The following is a 17,822-nucleotide window of genomic DNA, read 5'->3' as shown; positions in this document are numbered from 1 at the left end:
TCACTGTTGTGTGTCAGTCCTTCCCCTCTGGCCCCAGGAGCCAGAGCAGCACGGGGACAAGAAAGATGCTCTGGAGGAGCTTAGGGCCAGAGGGGATGCAGAAGAGCAGGCAGCTGCAGGTCTAACAGAGGGAGAAACCCTGGGGGAGAGTACCTGCGGAAAGCTTCAGAGCAGAAGAGAAGTGGATACTAGACTGGAAAGATGAGAATCAGAGGAGAACATTTGAGACAGAAAGTACAAAGCCAAGTTCACAGGGAAACTGAGCTCTTATTTGTTAAGCCTGAGGAGCTCTCAGCCTTGCACGGGTAAAGCCTCCAGCCAGAGGGCGCCGGTCCCACCCCAGGCCACCTGGCCATCCCTCGTCCCTCCAGGTCCCACCTCCCCGTCAGGTTGCCAATGCCTCTGCAGGACCTAAGGCTAGTAATATGTTGACTCACTACGGCCCATGCTCACCTCGGTGCCCCCTTGATGGCACTCAGGGTCCTCTGGGTCAGGAGGGCACTGGAGAAAGTAGCCTGCCCCTTTCCGAAAGGTTTCCTGCCCCCAGGCCTGGGTGTGACCCAGAAGAGATCTAGGAAGATCCAGAATGGTCCTTCAGCCTAATTTGAGCACATCTAAGGTCACTCGAGAAATTCCAGCAAAGGGGAAAGAAATCATCTCTTCCCTTTAGAACTGACTTCCCCAACACAGCCCGCTTTGTTATGAGGTGCAGGCAGAGTAACCGTGGACTATGAGTCAGGAGGCTTAGATCACAGGCCAGAAGGACACCTGGATTCCATTCCCAGATCGGGGCTATGATCTCGGGCAAGTCACTTAATCTCCCGGGAGTTTGGGTTCCCCACCTTTAAATGGGGGTGATAAGCCTTGCCCTTGCTGCCTCTTTGTGAAAGAGGGTTAAACGCTGCTCCCGTGGCGTGAAAGTGCTTGACAGGCCTCAAGAGAGGAGAGTGGCTGACACGCGTCCTGAATGGTGGTTGTTACTGTCTAATAACCACGACACAGCCTCCAAGTGACTCACCTGTTTGCTCTCGGCACCTCTCTTCAAGGTGCCTTTTCTACCGGGGTGCCACCTGCCTAGAGCCACATGTGACCCGGGGGCAGTGCTTTTCCTGCCCTGCATTGTCAGGGGGGCCTGTCTCCCAGGAGAGGGCACATGAAAATGAGAGGTTGGTTAGGGGCCCGGGAACCTGCATTCGTGGGATCCTCTGCCCTTCACTGACCCCAATTATCTGCAGATGGCCTGGAGGCAGGGCTGGGCCAGCGCCCAGATGGGAACACTGAGGCTACAGGCTGACTCATAGATGAGTTTCTTGCCACTGGCAGACCTTGTCATGGTGGCTTGTGGCTCCTCTCCAGACTCTGACCAAAAGACCACAGTTCGTCCACAGTTCTGGAACTCTGGGGAAAGCAAATCGGCCTGTTGCTCCTTCCTCCAGGACATGGGGCCTCTGAATTCTGCCCATCTCACTTGCCTCAGATGCTACCAGCCACCACGACCCCCTGGCTACCCCCAGAGGCTTGTCCGTGGCAAGCAGACTGAATTATTTCCACTACCCATCATATCCCAAGGGATTTCATGTTCTCCTGACCAATTTCTACACTCAAACTGGGGAGCGGGATGCGGGGTTCTCAAAGAAAAACCTGAGCCTCTCAGTGAGCTAATCCTGGGAGCACAGGGGCAAGTATCTCTTTAAAAATACTCCCTGCATGGCAGGTCACTGGCCTGCAGCCACAACACCCAGGGCTGTGATCTCACCAAGCTCCAGGAAACCAAACAGGGTCAGGCTTGGCTAGTCCCCAGCGAGCAGTGAGACCTCCCAAGCAAAACACAGGTGTTGCTGGTGATTCAGCAGGCAAGCCCCTCCCTCCCGAGTCTAGCTCTTCTCTCAGGTGAAGGGAGTCACACTGGGCTGATTCCCCAGCTCCTATCAGTACCAGGCAGAGTAAGGGGCAGGATGCCACCACAGTGGCTAGATGCTCTTTTCTCTGGGCCACGTGTTACAGATGTCGACACTGTTCTTAAAAATCAGGGTGTAAATGCTCCCTCCCTCTCCATCTCCTGGCAGCTTCCTAAAGCCCTAAGGTCACTGTCAGGCATCTCCCTAGACTCCTCAGGCTGTTTCAACCAGATGAGGGATGGAGGAGGGAAAGGCAGCCTCCATGGGGCCCCAGGCCCAGGAACTAAGGGGCCCCCAACCCAAACAGCCACGGTCTATGGCTGCCACCACGATCCGGCCTCAGTCCCCAGGATGGTCCCTTCTGGTTTGGGAACAAGTGAGGATGAAAGGGGTCCATTAAATGAGGGCGGTCATTAGTCTGTTTTATGAGCACACAGATATTCATTACACCCCAACCCCGTCATTAGAGGCTGCAGTGAGAGAGAGCTCGGGGCCCCTTTTTTATTGCTGCAGATACTGAGGGGGTTTCTCATCCAAAGGGAGCTCTGCCTCTGCTTCCCAGCAGGGGGCCCTGCTGGGGACAAGGTCAGTAGCCTCCACTCCCAGCCTGACTCTCCCTTTCCTGCTCCTTCATCCCCAGCACCCCCTCCCTCCCCCAGGCAGCCCCAGGGGAAGGTTCAAGCATCTCAAGGAGAGTTGATAAGGGTCTGGGGTTTCTTGGGGATGAGGAGGCTCTGAAAGAGCCCTGGCCTGGCCGCTGGAGTCCAGAAACAGGGGCCTACCTTCCCCTACCAAGTACCACGGTCAGGTGGAGAGCCTATTCATGCTTCCTCCAAGAAGCCCTCCCTGCCGAAGACTAGGCCCTCTATAAGTACTCTTCTCAGCACTCATCATACCTGTAATTACCTCCTGACTCTCATGTCCCCGCCAGACAGTAAGGCTCACTCTCATGGGCACAGCCCTTGGTACCCAGCGGGACCTCAGTAAATGTGGGCTGTGTTGGCATTAGCCAGGAGCCAGAGTCAGTGAACTGGGGTAGAAGAGGAGATTTCTCCTAGCCCCAGTTCCTCTCTGCCTTCTCCCACAGTGCAAATGACCTGATGTCCTGATCACTTGCTCAAGGCCGCAGTCAGTAAGTAACTGAAAAACATCTGCCACATTGCCCCCAGCTTCCCTCCTAAATGTAATTCCTTCACTCAGATTCCAGTGAGGAGCTATCTGGCCCCTTCCTGGGGGGGGCTCACCCAGGACCAGCATCCAGTGGGCCAAGCCCACTCCTCCAGGGCCAGCCCCTCATGAGGTAGAGAACTACTGGCTGGGGGAGGTGTTGGCAGAAGAGGGGCGGGGGCTCACCCTCTCCCCCATTAGGGCTAGAAGTGCCAGTGGTAATAGGTTGGAGCCCACCCTGCTGGTGCAGGCCATCAGGGCTGAATGGAGCGTGGCCAGACCCCACAGAGAGGAGTGGGGCTCTGGAGCTGGCAGATTAATCAGCTGTCGTTTGCTTTCATTAAAGGCCCCTTGCTCGTCACGCAGCCTCAGATGCCAGGGCGATTAACTGCTCACAACAAAAAAGTTATGGGGAGAAGTTTGTCCCAACTCCCCATGGCATATCCTAGGGATTGGCCTGGCATCCTAGGACACCAGACTACCAGTAGAAGGCCTCTGAGGTCCAGCCACATGGGCAGGGACTGAAAGGAGGCAGGCTGAACCCCCACCCCAGGAGCCTTTGCAGTCAGCAGCTATGCAGGCCCGAGGTGACGGGCCCCTTGACCCCCTTTGGGCTTCTTCCCTGCCACCACCCCGTCCCCTTTCCTCCCATCTCCTCATGGCCCTGGGCACTGTCACCTGAAACTGCTGGGTCCTCTTCAAGTTTGTGCAAAGGCCCATTTCAACACATTCTGGGACGTGATGATCCTGATCGGGCCGGCAGCCAAGCACCACAGCCGCCCTGAGCCCAGCTCTCCACCTGCCAGGCAGGAGAGTGGGCACCGGGTCCCCTGCACACGGACCTTCCCACCGGCCTGTGGGGCTCAACTGAGTGGCCCTTAACAGATGCCACTCACTAAAGGGGCAGTATAGCAACCCAGGCTCAGCTGGCCCTGCAGGAGAGGGCCGTGGATCCCCTTCCTTGGTGGTTCCCAAGCATTCCAGAGACGTATGGGACCAACTGTGAGGTCAGGGTGGAGTTTACTGAGCTCAGTCTCATTCGTTTTTTCCCTGTGATTGCCAAGCCCCACAGATTGGCATTTGCCTGCCAGGCACAATAAAAGGTGACACAACAGCGTGAGAGCAAGCTCTCAGCCTGGCTGGCAGCTGCTTGGGCCTGGACCCCGCAGACCACCAGTGGGCCACGTTCTCTGTTCCCTTAGCTGTGACACAGTAGGCAGGGGCATGAAGGCCCACCACATGGGCCCTGGTGTGGCCAAGGAACACGAGGGCAGACCGGCAGCTCATCGGCGATGGCAGCCTTGCCCAGGCATCTGTGAAGAGAGATAGCTGAGCAGGTCACTTCGCTGCAGGCCTCCTGCTGGGGTCAGGGCCCTAGAGCAGACAGCCCGCCACCTGGGCCACCTTACACACCTGCTCTGGTCTTTAGTCTGCAAGAAAGAGCAGTGTTCTCTTGCCTCCTCCTTACTCGGAGCCTCTGAACACTCGGGGATAAAAATACCCCTCTTCAATGAGACCTGGGAATGGGGAGCATGATGGGGGAGAAGGAAGCACCAACGGATGTGTGTCCAGCACCTCCTGGAGCACCCGCCAAGCAGGGCACCCAGACACGATCACACGGCTCCTGATCAGCAGGAGGCTGCCTTGCCCATGTCCAGAAACTCAAAGCTTCAGGATAGTGAGTGACGCCAAGACTCACTGATGAGGCCTGTTTTCTGTGGCTTTCAAGCGGCGGTGCAGGGAAGAGGGGGTACACACCAGGCCAGGCCCAGCCACTCCCCACCTCCTGCGACCACCCAGGAGCCCAGCCTGTCAGAATGATCTGACTTGAGAGCTGGGGCCACCTCAGCACCTAAAGGTCAGCCAGGTCTGGGGAGGATCAGCCAGGTCAGGAAGGGTGATCCCATGGGGGTCTGGAACCTGGAAGAGACCTGGAAGGGGGCACTGTCAGGGACAGGGGTACAGATGGCTCCCGCCATTGCTGCCACCACCGTTCTGATGAGGAGCCCCCTGCCCATGCCAGAGCCCCCAGGGCCCTGAGAACAGGACTCCAGGGAAGTGCTTCTCTGACTTCATTGTGCCTGCAAATCACTGCGAGCTCTTGTTAAAAGAAAAATTCGGATTCACACTATGGCTCGGGTGGAGCCCAAGATTCTGCATTTTTAACACATTCCCATGTGATACTGCTGCTGCTCTTGAGTAGCAAGGGGCTAAGGGACCAGGGCCAAGTTCACTGTTAGTCCTTCCAAAAAGAGCAAGATGTGATTTGAAAGAGAGACTGTTTCTGCTTATTGTCACCCTTTCTAAGGAGCGTAGGCTTTCACGGAGCCTCCAAGTTTGCCAGCAGCTTTTCTTGCTCAAAAGTCCTGATCCCCAAGCTTTCTTCCAAAAGTCCTTCTCTCCTTCCTTCCTTCTTTCCTCCCTTCCTTCTTTTTCACAAGGCAGCCCTGGGTCCAAGCCCTTTGTTGGGGAAGGGGAAAGAGGCCCCAAAGTCCAGACTACGCTTTATCTTCCCACTGGAGCCAAGTAGGGAACGTGAAATGGGGCAAAGGAGGAAGACAAAGCAGAGGACAGAGCCCAGGAGCTGGATCGAGAACCTGCCAGCCTCTGGGGCCTGGGTTCTCTAGGACAACCAGCAACCCACAGATGGTACACGGGGAGGACAGAGTAGCGCAGAGACAGCAGGCCATTTTCTGGTTGGCAGGAGAGAGCAGGATGAGACAGGCTGGGGGAATGAGGGGCGCCTCTTAGGTAACAAGAGGAGACGGTAGGACCAGTGGGGCCGGGAGCCAGAGGAGACTGCTGGGCCAGACCCTGAGAGGCCTTGGCCATGGGTGAACGCTGTGAACCTGGGAAGCCCCGCCATAGCTCTTACAACCACCTGTGAGTGTTCCAGACACCAGAGATGCCTGACCACTCACAAGCCTTGGAGTACCGCTCCCCAGGCCAGGAGGGTGCTCGGGGCTGCCAGGCCCCCTTTGCCCAGCTGGAGTTGGGGAGCACAGGTCTGGGCAGATGGCCTCCTTCTGGCTTATAGGTCGCCTCATCCTACCCCGCAGCCCCTCTTTCCTCCTGGCCTTTCCTCCTGGGGTTGCAGCTCCCCGGCCAGAAGGACTGGATGCTGGAGATGGAAATGCAGGGGGTAAGAGCTGGCCCGAGGCTGCAGCCCTGCAGCTCCCTCCCCTGGGGGGCGGGGAGGATGCAGTTTCTCAAGCCCTGTTTGTTTGGGGGATTAACTGCAGTGTTTCCTGGTTGCTCTGCTGCTTCAAGGGGAGGGCAGGCCAGCCTGCAGCTCCAACTGCAGCAGGGGTGGGAGGGCAGGGGACACGCCCCACTCCAAGTTGACCCCTCTCCCACCTCGGCTCCCCTTCCTTTCCGCATCTCCACCCTTTGGCACTCAGGCTCTGGAGGGTAGCAGAGAACAGCTCAGTTCTTACTCACAGACCTCAGTCCTCATCGCTCATCTCTTTGGCCTGGTCTCCTGCCAAAGGCCCGGATATTCCCACACCCGCTCCTCCTGATCCCACAGTCCATTAGCCACCGGCCCCCTTCCCGAACGCCCCTCATCCTGCTGCTCCCCTCGAGTTCAGTCCCTGACATTCCCATCAGTGAAAGGCTGACCATGTGCGAGCGTGTATGTGAGAGTGTGTGTGAGTGCGTGTGTGAGCACATACCTGTAACAGTGCCTTGCAAGTGTGCATGAGTGTGTGAACATGTGTATATGAGTGCATGTTGTGTGCGTATCGATGTGTACGTGAGCTTGTGAACACATGTGTAAGTGTGGTGTGTTGCATGAGTCGCGAGGTGGAGGGCTCTGTGTATGACCGTGTGAGTGTGTGTGTGTGAGACTGTTGTGGTGTGTGGGCATCTGTGCATACGTGTGCAGGTGTGGGGCTGTGTGAGAGTGTGTGTTGAGTAAGAATGTATGTGTGTGTGAGCACGTGTGTGTGACTGTGGGCATGTCTGTGTAGGGGCTTGTGTGCATGAGTAAATGTGGGGGCTGGAGGCTGCATTAGCAGGTGTGTGACTGTGAACATGTGTATGTGTGAGCGGTGTGCATAAGTGTGCACATGTGAGTTGAGGGTGTTGCGCGTATATAGGTTAGCATGCACGTGAGTGCACTTGTCATGAGTGTGAGTGAGTGTGCATAAGTGGGGGGCTGTGAGTGTGTGGATGTGAGCACGGGCGAGCCTGAGTGAGTGAGCCCCCCTTCCCTCCTCCAGCTCTCACCCGGCCACCCCCCCCCCACCCCAGCCCTACCCTGCCTTCTCAGACCCGAGAGAGTGACCCGCAGGCCTCTGGTCTCCCTCCCTCCTGCTCCCATCCAGGGCCCTGCCCCAGCTCCAGCCTCTCCTGTCTGGCCCCGGCGGCTCCCACCCTTCCCAGCAGCTTTGGAAAAATCTTGCCACCGTTTGGCTTCCCTTGCTCCCGCCCCCAAGCACTTTCTGGCCAAGTTTCCACCTGAGAGCAGAGCCAACGGCATCCTTCCCTCACCCCGATCCTTTGTCTGACCCATGGCCGGACCCCCCTGCAGCCCCTGCGTCCTGGGACAGATCTGCCTCCTGTCCCTCCTCTGGGAACCCCGAGTCTCTGTCCCTGAGTGGGTGTGTGTCTCCGCGGGATGGGGGAAGAGAGAGGAGCAAGAGGAGGAAGGAGGCCGGGCTCAGATGGTGTCATTAGGAGATATTAATGCCTCTCATCAAGGCGTATTAATAAACATTATGTGCCACGCGCTCCGTGCCCCCCGGGTGAGTGCAGGCCCAGCGGGACGGGCCCACGTTCACAGCCGAGTAACCTCCAAGCCCACGGCACAGCCATTAGCCTCATGAGGATGACCCTGCCAGGAGGCTTCCTGGGCCCATCACGGCAAAAGAGAGCTCACAGGATGGGTTCTGAGGGCAGGCAGATGGAGGCTGGGGCAGCAGCCCTTGCTGTCCTCCTGCCCCCACCAGCAGCAGCCTCGCCCCTCTTGTTCTGCACTGAGCCGGGGGAAGGGGAACCGCCTGACCTTTACACTTGAGTGGCACCGCCAGACTTCAGACTACCCCATTTCCTAATTCACAAGTGTGTGAGGAAACCAGGGCAGGTATCATTATGGTCGCCTATTACAAACCCAGAAACAGAGATGCTGAGAAGTTAAGTGTCTTGCTCAAAGTCATACAGCTAATTGGTAATGACATTGGGCCGAAGCCCAGTCACTGATCCAGTGGGGCTGCTTTTAACTGGGTGGTACCATTTCTCCAGTTCTTGCGGCGCCAGAAGCCAGACCACAAAGCTCAGCTCCCTCATCAAGGACCAGGGCCTCCGTCCTGCCAGCGAGGAGGGGGCATCTCCCGAGAGTCACAGCACCTTAGCAGGAAAGGGGCTGAAAGGCAGCGATCAGAGCGGGGCTAACTTGCATAAAGATGCTGGAGAAAATGTCTGCCACATCACAGGCACCCTGCAAGGGTGGTTCCCTTTCTTTATGTACTGACCACGACGTCACTATTAAGTTATTGGACCCTGAGGAGGTGTGAGCAGGTGGAAGGCTGAATGGCCCGTTCTCTTTGTTTTTCAGCATTGCAGAATTATGCTGTAGCAGGGTGCAAAACTGGTTATTCACTGTGACAACCACAATGCTATTTAAAATTACACAAGGTGTTCCCCGTGATAAGAACTAGTGTTTTAATAAGATCGCTATCCAAAATAGTTAAGATGAAAGGAATTGGGGAGCTAAAAATATAAAATCCGAGAGATTGGGAAGTGTTCTTATGAAAAATACCCAATTTCCTACCTGATTCCAGATAAATGAGGCATTCAGGCAAGATATTGTTGATACTGAAAGCTTCAGCGGTTGTTCTGTGTTATCTAGAAAATGGCAGTCCTTTGCCTAAGCTGACATTAGCTATCTATTCGTGATATTTTGCCCTCAATCTATCTTAATATTCTGTCTTAATATTTTATTGGCTATTTCTAAGTGGAACCTGTGGCATATGGAAGTTCCCAGGCTAGGGGTCAAGTTGGAGCTGCAGCTGCCATCCTACACCACAGCCACAGCAATGCCAGATCCGAGACTTCATGGCAATGCCAGATCTTTGACCCACTGAGTGAGTCCAGGGAGCAAGGCTGCATCCTCATGGATAACTAGCCAGGTTCTTTACTGCTGCGCCACTTGGGCAACTCCCCTAACCCTATCTTGATGCTACGTCCAGAGCACGGGTGACCTGTGACAGGCAAGGGTCAAAGAGGGGTGAGGGAGTTCCCGTCGTGGCTCAGTGGTTAACGAATCCGACTAGGAACCATGAGGTTGCGGTTCGGTCCCTGCTCTTGCTCAGTGGGTTAACGATCCAGCGTTGCCGTGAGCTGTGGTGTAGGTCGCAGACGCGGCTCGGATCCCGAGTTACTGTGGCTCTGGCGTAGGCCGGTGGCTACAGCTCCAATTCAACCCCTAGCCTGGGAACCTCCATATGCCGCGGGAGCGGCCCAAGAAATAGCAACAACAACAACAACGACAATAACAACAACAACAAAAGACAAAAAAAAAAAAAAAAGAGGGGTGAGCCTACCAGCTCCTGCAGCCCAAACCAGTCTCTGAGCTCCAAAAACTGGAAGTAACTAGGGCAAGTTTCCCCAAGCAAGGGGGTCAGATAGGAGTTCAGCCAATCCAGATCCCAAAAAATAACAGGAACTCGAAGCTGGCACCTGCGTGACAAGAAGCTTTGGGACTCAAATGCAAAGAAGAGAGCCTGTGGTGTTCTCAGGGTGGCTATCTCTGTGCAGAAGTGATCCAGCAGATGATTTTTCTGTCCAGTTTTTTTTTTCTGGGTCTTAATTTTTTCTGCAATGAAAATATTGTACTTTAGTGACCTGAAATAAAAAGTTATAGTTTATAAAAGGGAGGTCTTGGGGTTCAGGCGTCCTAGGCTCACCTGCTCTGAGTAAGGCCATGGTCCCGGAGTTCAACTCCATCTATTTCTGACCTGCCACATGGGCACTGTCCCAAAGCCTGGCACCACCCAGATTCACAGTTGCTGAGCATTCAGAAAACAGAAAGCCTGGTCTGGGATCTGTGGACCCAAAGTTTGGGTTGCTGATAGCTTCAGTTGTCAGGTGTTAGAAACACTGCCTGCCATTCAAGCCTAACCCCAGCCTACATTTCCAGCCTTAACTCAAGCTTCTTCCAGACCCATCTGTTCTTTTCATACCTGTTTACACTGCTCATACAGTTTCCTCATCTTAAACTGCTTCTCCCCTATCCTATGCACTGGAAAACTCCTATACACCTTTCAAAGCCCAGATTGAGTACAACCTCCTTTCAGTAGCTTTCCCTGATACAGCTTCCTTTCTCTATGCTCCTCCATCGTTTCCTATAGACTTCAGTTATTTAGGCCTAAAATAAAATACAGTTATTTCTTTGTCAGTGTACCTGCCCCACTAGAGTATGAGTTCCTCAATGCTGTAAAATGAGCCTTAATTCCTATTTCTTAATTCCTATTTCACAGGCCTTCTCATTCATTGATTCATTATCTCCCCAGCCATCATCCCTCAGGGCCAACTCCGTGCTAGATACTGTGACAGACACACAGGTGCAAGACAGTATGGCCTACTTGGGAGCCACACCCACATCCACTTGGGCTGGAACAAAAGGTTTGGACAGCCTATACTGTTTAGGCCACAAGTAATCTGGACCCCAGCCTTGGGAAATCTTGCCTCTTAACCCAATGTCATAGACAGTGGTGAGGCCCTGGTGGAGCCCCTCCCTCCAGGAAGCTGATCAGCCACACCTCACCCCAACCCATTTGGCATCTGAACACCCAGGGCAGTAACTGACTGAAGATCTGAAGCCAAACTAGGAATCAAAACCCAAGGGTCCCATTGCCAGTTAGGGCCAAATACCAGAATCTGCTGGCCATCCATTGGCGTTCTCTAAAGACGGTGTTCACCATGCAGTCCTCTGCCCATGAAGGTGCCAGGAAGAGACCTGCCAGGTCTTTGATGTTGTCACTTCTTGAGGGAAACTCGTACATAAAATAACTGGCCATGTTATACCCTGGAGTCTGGAAGGAGGGCTCAGGTCTCTGCCTCCCTCTCACCATTTCCCACGGACTCCACTCCACCCTCTTCAGTGGCCAGCCCTCCTTTTCCCAGCCCCAGGGCAAAAAAAAAAAAAAAAAAAAAAAAAAAAAAAAAAAAACAGGCCATGGGATTAATTGATCGCAGCCTTTCCCTTGGAGCAGCACAGTCTCCAGGGCTGGGTCCTCTCCAGGCTGGCATTGGGCGGCCTGGCAGCCGCAGCCCCAGGGGATCTCAGAGCCCGGGAGCTGTCAGTGCCTTCCACTTACTTACCCCTTGTGAACTGAAGATCCACAGATTGCCGGGTGCCACTTTCCCATCTTGTGCCTTTTCCTAGATCCTTTGCCACTTGGCAGCTTGCAGGCAGCTGTGCAAAACTGCCAGGAGCTCTCTCGTTTAGTGCCAGTGTCAGAGAGCCTGGAACTCTGGCCTGTTTTCCTTGTTTTCCATTTTCCCCCAAGTCCTCTGTTTTGCTCATTTCTCCTTCCACTCTCTCTCATCTCTTCAACATCTTTCTGCCCCTCACCTCTCAAGTTCAGGACTCTCCAGTGGCCCCGCTGACCCGGGGATCACAAAGTGAAACTTTGCCCTCTGACTGAGCTTTGAAGCCAGGCAGAAGTGATTGCCTCCTCCAGTCCAGATGGGAAGAGGTGGGTGAAGAGATTAAATCATCTCCCGAGCACTCGAGGAAGTGTGCTGCTGACCCTCTGCTCGGGAGGTCAGCAAGTCCGAGTACCTGGGGCCTTCACATGAGCCCAGGTGGGCGGGCAGTTGTCTGGAGGTAATTGAAGGGGAACGAGGAAACTGGGCCGGCCTCCCTGCTGGGACCAGCGCTGAGCCAGGCCCATTCCCCACCCTCCAGACCTCACCACCCAAATCTGGCCACCTTGTCTTATAGAGCCCCACCAGGCTGGGGGTGGGGGTGTCTCTGGACTCCCTCCCCCAATCAGGCTGCCCCCAAGGGGACAGGAAACCAAGTTTAGAGGTGACTTCCATCTAGTTGGCTCATCTGTTTGTGGTTCTCCAAGGAACCAGGGATCAGGGATCACTTCTGTCAGGGAATTCTGGGACCTGGCCCAGGTGGGCAGAAGGATCCATGTCCACATAGCAGAAGTGTGGCCTTAGGAGAAGAGGCCAGGACCAGCATTCCCTGGTGACCTAGCAGTTAAGGGCTCAGCTGCTGTCCCTGCTGTGGCTTGGGTTGCTTCTGCGGCTCAAGTTCAGTCCCTGGCCCAGAAACTTCTGCATGCCATGGAGAAGCCAAAAAAAAAAAAAAAAGAAGAAGAAGCGGCCAGGACCAAGAGTCAGCTACTCTGACACCTTGAACAATGCCTTCATCCATCTCCCCATTCATCCCATAAATGCCTTTTGGACCCTTACTGTCTTAGCTTGGGGTCTCCCAGAAACAGAGCCTGAGACAAGGATTTTAGTGCAAGCAGTTTATTTTTAAGGGGACACAAGAGAGCACCAGTCAGGCAGTGGGCAAGACAGGAAAAGGAAGACACCCAAGGCAGGTTCACGGGCAAACAAGTTCCACTGTGGGTACCTGGAGCCCTTATACACCACTTCCATCAGCCATTGGTTAAGAGCTATTGCCAGGGCCTGTTAATATCCCAGTACATTTGCCCTAATGCACAGGGGTGGGGGGTAGGGGGTAGGAAGCAGGCTCTGGAAGCCAGTGGTGGCCCTGGGACCAGGAGAAGCAGGTTGAAAGGGAAGCCGGTGAGCCGAGGGATGCGGCAGGGCACAGATAACATCTGCTACCCCTACTATGGATAAACCACTTAGAGCCTACAAAGATGGAGGATCCTGTCACTGCCCTTGAGACGCTGAAGCATCTCTGGGTTTCTCTCCAGTCGAATGGGGAGACTGATCTCTGCCCTTCCCACCCAGGATCTGCTGTGAGATCCATCAGTTAGACAGTGACCTGGGGATTAAATGCTAAAAACTCCTAACAAATGTAAGATGATGGGGGTAGGGTTGGCTCCCAGCTTACAGCACTGGGCTCCTTACTTTTTCTGAGACAAGCCAGTCGTAAAAACTCTGCTAAGACAGTCTGCATCACCTTGGTCCAAGAATAGGGTTGCTATGACTCTCCATGGAGCCCCAACTTTTCTTAAGCATCTTACATGCCAGTTCCGAGCCTAACAAGAAGCAAGAGGTTCTAGGGTGGGAGAGAGCTGGAAAGGAAATCTCACGTTCTTTAAACCAGGAAATTCTTCCAAAGGGCCCATGGAGTTGAGCTCCTTCTCCACAATTAGAACAATTTGTGCCAATTCCTATGCCAGTCAGCCCTATACACACCCTTCATGCGCACGTGCGTGTGCGTGCGCACACCACACACACACACACACGGATGCAGGAACACACACAAGCAGACATTGGGGACCAACAACTAAGAAAAAGGAGAGACTGTCTTAGATCCTGAGCACTTAAGGGTCCCACTGAGTAATTCTGCACCCCTTCCTCTGCTCCCTTGCTAAGAGGGTGATGGGTGTCAGGCTCCCCATTTCCAGAGGATGCTGATAAGGAAAGAAGATGCCTTCCCAAGGCCACTCGTCTGTGCGACTTAGAAGGGCCGGGACATCCTCGCACACACATTGACACCTCTGGTGCTTCTGTCCTGATATCCTAAAACCCATCCTGGGCTCCTCAGTGTTCTTGAGGATTAAAAAGAAGCCCAGCTATTGTTACGCTGTCTGTAATTTCTGCAATGATTTCCTGTTTTTAATCAGCATTTAGACAAGTTCCTTTTGAAAATGCCCACCTCTCTCAGCTGTAGTAAGAGGAGGGAGGGTTTGCTGTGCCCGGGGCCCATCCTAAAGAGGAGCCCTGTCCCTGGGGGCCGGGGAGGGGGTGGAGGCGAGGAAGCCGAAGTGTGGGGGCTCTCAGCAGCCCCTGCCCTCAGAGGCCCTCCTCCCAGAGCTCTTCTCTGCTCAGACCTGGCAGGTATGGGGTCTGGTCCTCATGCCAGGCTCGTAAGATGCCATCCTCAGTCTGATCTCCCTGGGAAGGGTTCTGAACATTAGATTTCTGCCCTCCCTTCTCAAACTGTCCCCGGATCTCCTCCACCCCCAGAGATTTCCCACTTTCTAAGGTGACTTCAGGCTACTTGTGATGGTTTAGCTCGAGATGTTTTAGGAGAGCTCACGTTTCCATGTGGGGTGTGGGGCACCAGGGCAGGAGTAACCATGTCCACGGCAGCGTCAGCTGTCTGGGTAATTTCTGTACATTAACACTGGTCTTCCCCGAAACGCCTCCCACAGGAGGGACACAGTTGCCATGATGTCAGAGGAAGCACAGGTCAGCACTGTGGGTCAAATGTCAGAAGGGTCTGGGGCCCCTTCCTCCTGGAATATCCTGGGGTTCTCCCCCTCACTGTCTTGTGGCTCTGGACAAGTGGTCTGATCTCTGTGGCGTCTCCATTCTCTGACCCTTTGGATTTGGTTTCACTAGGTGTTAATTCTATAGCAGAAATTTTAGGCCTCCAGGACAGTGAGGCAGGTTTCCAGCCAGAAGGGAGCTGAGCCACTTCTTAGCCCAGTGCAAATGAATACCAGCGAGTACATAGGAGTAAATAGCATGCTGACAGCACTAGGGCCCTTCTGCAGCCTGGTCCTTCCTCAGCCTTCCCTCCAAGCTTTCCCTTCCAGCAAGGCCCAGCACCCATCCATGGGACACGCTCCGGAGAGACCCCAAAGGCTCCTAAGGCCATCAGTGCCCTCTGCTCCCCTCTGCTCCTGGCAGCTCCGGCAGGGAGGCCTTACAAACAAACGAATCCTAGAGTTTGCGCGTGTCTTTGCCAAACTGGCCCCAGCTGATGAGAAAAGACTCCCCAGAGGGAAAGGGAGGAGACGGAGAGCCTTCCCACCCTGATCAAGGCGCCCATCAGACTTTCCACACCGCTCTGACCTGACGGGCCCAGGGCCCATCCGCACCCTGGCCCCCTCCCTGCACTCACGCCCGGGAGAGAGGTCTGTTTATCACTCTGGGTGGGACCCAAGCCTGTGGGGAATTGAAGAGAAACAGGCAGCTTAGGTTGCTATTGTTTTGTTTAAACAAACCACTGGCCGGGCTGACTAGGAAAGGAATGGGGGTGGGAGGAGGCTGGGCTGGGCTTCCCTGGCTCAGCCCCCATCTCTCAATCTTGCCAGGGTGGCCAGAGAGCTATCTGGGGAGAGCGGCTGTGAGGCTTGAGGCTCGGACCCTCCCCGCCTCTCCTGGGAGAGAAGGGGATCCAGGGGAGGGCTTCCACGACCCCCGCTACCCTGCATCCTAGTGCCCCAGTACCTCAGCCCCTGGCCACATGGGGCTTCACACTAGCTGTGGATAAGGCCAGGCCTGAGAGGGGAGCAGGGCAAGTGTGTTCTGCTGTGTCTGAGGGGCTGAATTCGAAAGCCACCTGGATGCTCCTGGGCAGACAGGATGGGGTGGGGGAGTGTCAAGGGGTGAGAAGGAGACAAAGTGGGGGAGGGGGCTCAAAGCGGGGGGTCTGTCCTTCTGCAGTCTCCCACCCCCACTTCCAACCCAAAATAACCTAGTTGAACATGGAGGAGCCTGGGGGAGAGGAACATTCTGGCAAAAAAGGCCCAAAGTGAGAACAGTGAGCAGGCAAGCTGCAGCCTAAAAAGTTAGAGAATTGGGGGGGGGGTCTGGAACGGGGAGAGGGTCTTACATTTTGTAAAAAGTAAACCACACTAGGGTGGGGTCATTCAGCTGACTCCGAGAATCTCTGAAGAGAACAGAGAAGAAACCTCAGGCTCCCCTACCCCCACCCCCACCTCCACTGTCCCCCATTTCCCCCTCTGCCCAGAGCACCTCTGAGGAGAGGAGCAGGGGCAGCACCGGAAGGGCTCGGTGGAAAGGTGGCCAGGGCACAGTTAGGTGTTGGCAGAATCAATGAAGAGCCATGCTAATCACCATCATTAAGGCTATAAAACCCCACACCTAGGGGCCGCAGGACTCCCTGGCATGGCCCGGGGCCCCGAGCTGTGGCACGGACCCAGGGGCCCAGCTCCAGTGCCTTTCATCTGAGCATCTCCCGATCCTGCACAAACAGTAATTAGCACCCGCCCCCAGGCTCACCTCATTATCCCACAGACACTGAGAGAAGAGGAGAAGGAGGGAAAGGGGAGGACGAGAAGGAGGGAAACTGAGGCCTTCCCAGGGGCCGAAGAATCTGCCTGGGCTGTGGCTGAGTCCAGACAAGGCTGGGGCAGTAGGTGCCTCAGATTCAGGCAGCCTGGCCTCCTCCGGCCCTTCCTTGCCCTTCTGGTTGCTCAGACAGCCGTTGGCCTAGTTTTCTGAAGGCCCCAAAGAGAGCCTGAGAGGATGAGCAAGCCTCTGCCTCCATCTGACCAGACCCCACAGGCTGCATGCTGCGTCCTGCACCCAGCCTGGGGACAGCCCTTGTGAAAGTGTCCTCTCAGGCTCTCCAGAGGTCAGAGGGTCTAAACCTCATCACCAGGCCACCCTCAGCAATGTCTGTCTGTCCTCTCTCCCCAGACACCCCGAGGCACCATTCCAAACCCCACAGCCCTGTTCAGGCAGCATCCCCCAGGACAGGCAGCTGTCCCCTCCTCTTCCGTCCTGCTCCCTCAGAGAGAGAACTCAGCAGCGCCCGCCTGGTCTGAATGTGATGGCACGGTCTTCTGCTGCCCCAGGAGTAACGCTTGCCCTGCCTGTCTCTCATTTTCAGGGCACTGACATAAGGAAAGGGAAGATACAGGGCCAGGAGTTATCACGTGAGTAAGACCCTCCAGCGCCCCTTCCCCAGCCTGGGCAATGAGGGTGATCCCAAGAACCATGACAATTCAGCTTGCTGGGGACATTCCACAGTGCTCAGAGTTTACTTGGACATTCTGATTTAATCTTCGCAACTGCCTTTTAAGGTCACTGCCATCGATATCTCCTTGTGGATTGAACCCATGCCACAGCAGTAACCCGAGCCGTTGCAGTGACAATGTTGGGTCCTTAACCCACTGTGCCACCTGGGAACTCCATTATCTCCATCTTAAAGAGAAGGAAGGTGTGGCACAGACCCACCTGCCCCATGTCACGCAACTATTAAGAGATGGAGCCAGCATTAACTTGCAGGGCGCTGCTGGGAGAGAACCTGGTTCCAGAACTGCCCCAACCCCACCCCTTCCGGATTGGCAGGGTCGCTCCCTTCCCTCTGCCCCTTCCGGTTCTCCCGCCCTAGTCCCACTCTGTGGTTGCATGTGGCTACATGGACCTCTCTTTTCTCTGATGCCCTCCTCTTCCCACCCCCCATGCTCATCACCAGCTCCCCGCCTCCCCTCCCTCTGGGATCCCGCCCGCCCGCAAGGGCATGCCCTCCACACAGCTTGAAGGGAATGCTCTGGTGGTGAGCTGGCCTCTGGCAAAGGGCTGAGCAAGAAAAACCAACCAAGCATCGTGGTTCCATGAAGCAACTCGGACTCAGGCGCCAGATAGGCCTGCATTCCAATCCCAGCTCCCCAGCTCTCTGTCCTCCTGACTTAATCTCTCAGAGTCTCAGGTTCCTCATCCAGAAAGTGGCCATGGTGCCCTTGGTAACACCCACCTGACCAAGTCGCGCTGAGGATTAGGGAGATGCTGTAGGGAGAGCACGTAGCCAGGCCTGGCCCTGGAAGGCAGCACATCATACATTATACCCCTTCCCTTCCTCCTCGTGCGTCTCATGGCTGCGTTGGGAGGGGGGCC

General features: G+C 55.2%; 1 protein-coding gene across 6 annotated transcripts in view; it reads left to right on the top strand.

Moving 5' to 3' along the window:
• PEBP4 (phosphatidylethanolamine binding protein 4) overlaps positions 1 to 17,822 on the top strand; it is a 206,395-nt gene that overhangs the window by 175,936 nt on the left and 12,637 nt on the right. For all 6 annotated transcript variants that reach the window (XM_021072045.1, XM_021072043.1, XM_021072044.1 and 3 more), the window contains 1 exon segment: positions 16,816 to 16,861. In XM_021072045.1, the coding sequence (XP_020927704.1) occupies positions 16,816 to 16,861 (46 nt within the window).

The sequence above is a fragment of the Sus scrofa genome, chromosome 14, assembly GCF_000003025.6.
Source record: "Sus scrofa isolate TJ Tabasco breed Duroc chromosome 14, Sscrofa11.1, whole genome shotgun sequence".
In the NCBI taxonomy this organism is placed as follows: domain Eukaryota; kingdom Metazoa; phylum Chordata; class Mammalia; order Artiodactyla; family Suidae; genus Sus; species Sus scrofa.
The sequence above is the reverse complement of the archived record's forward strand: the minus strand, read 5'-3'. Positions and strand labels throughout refer to the sequence as shown.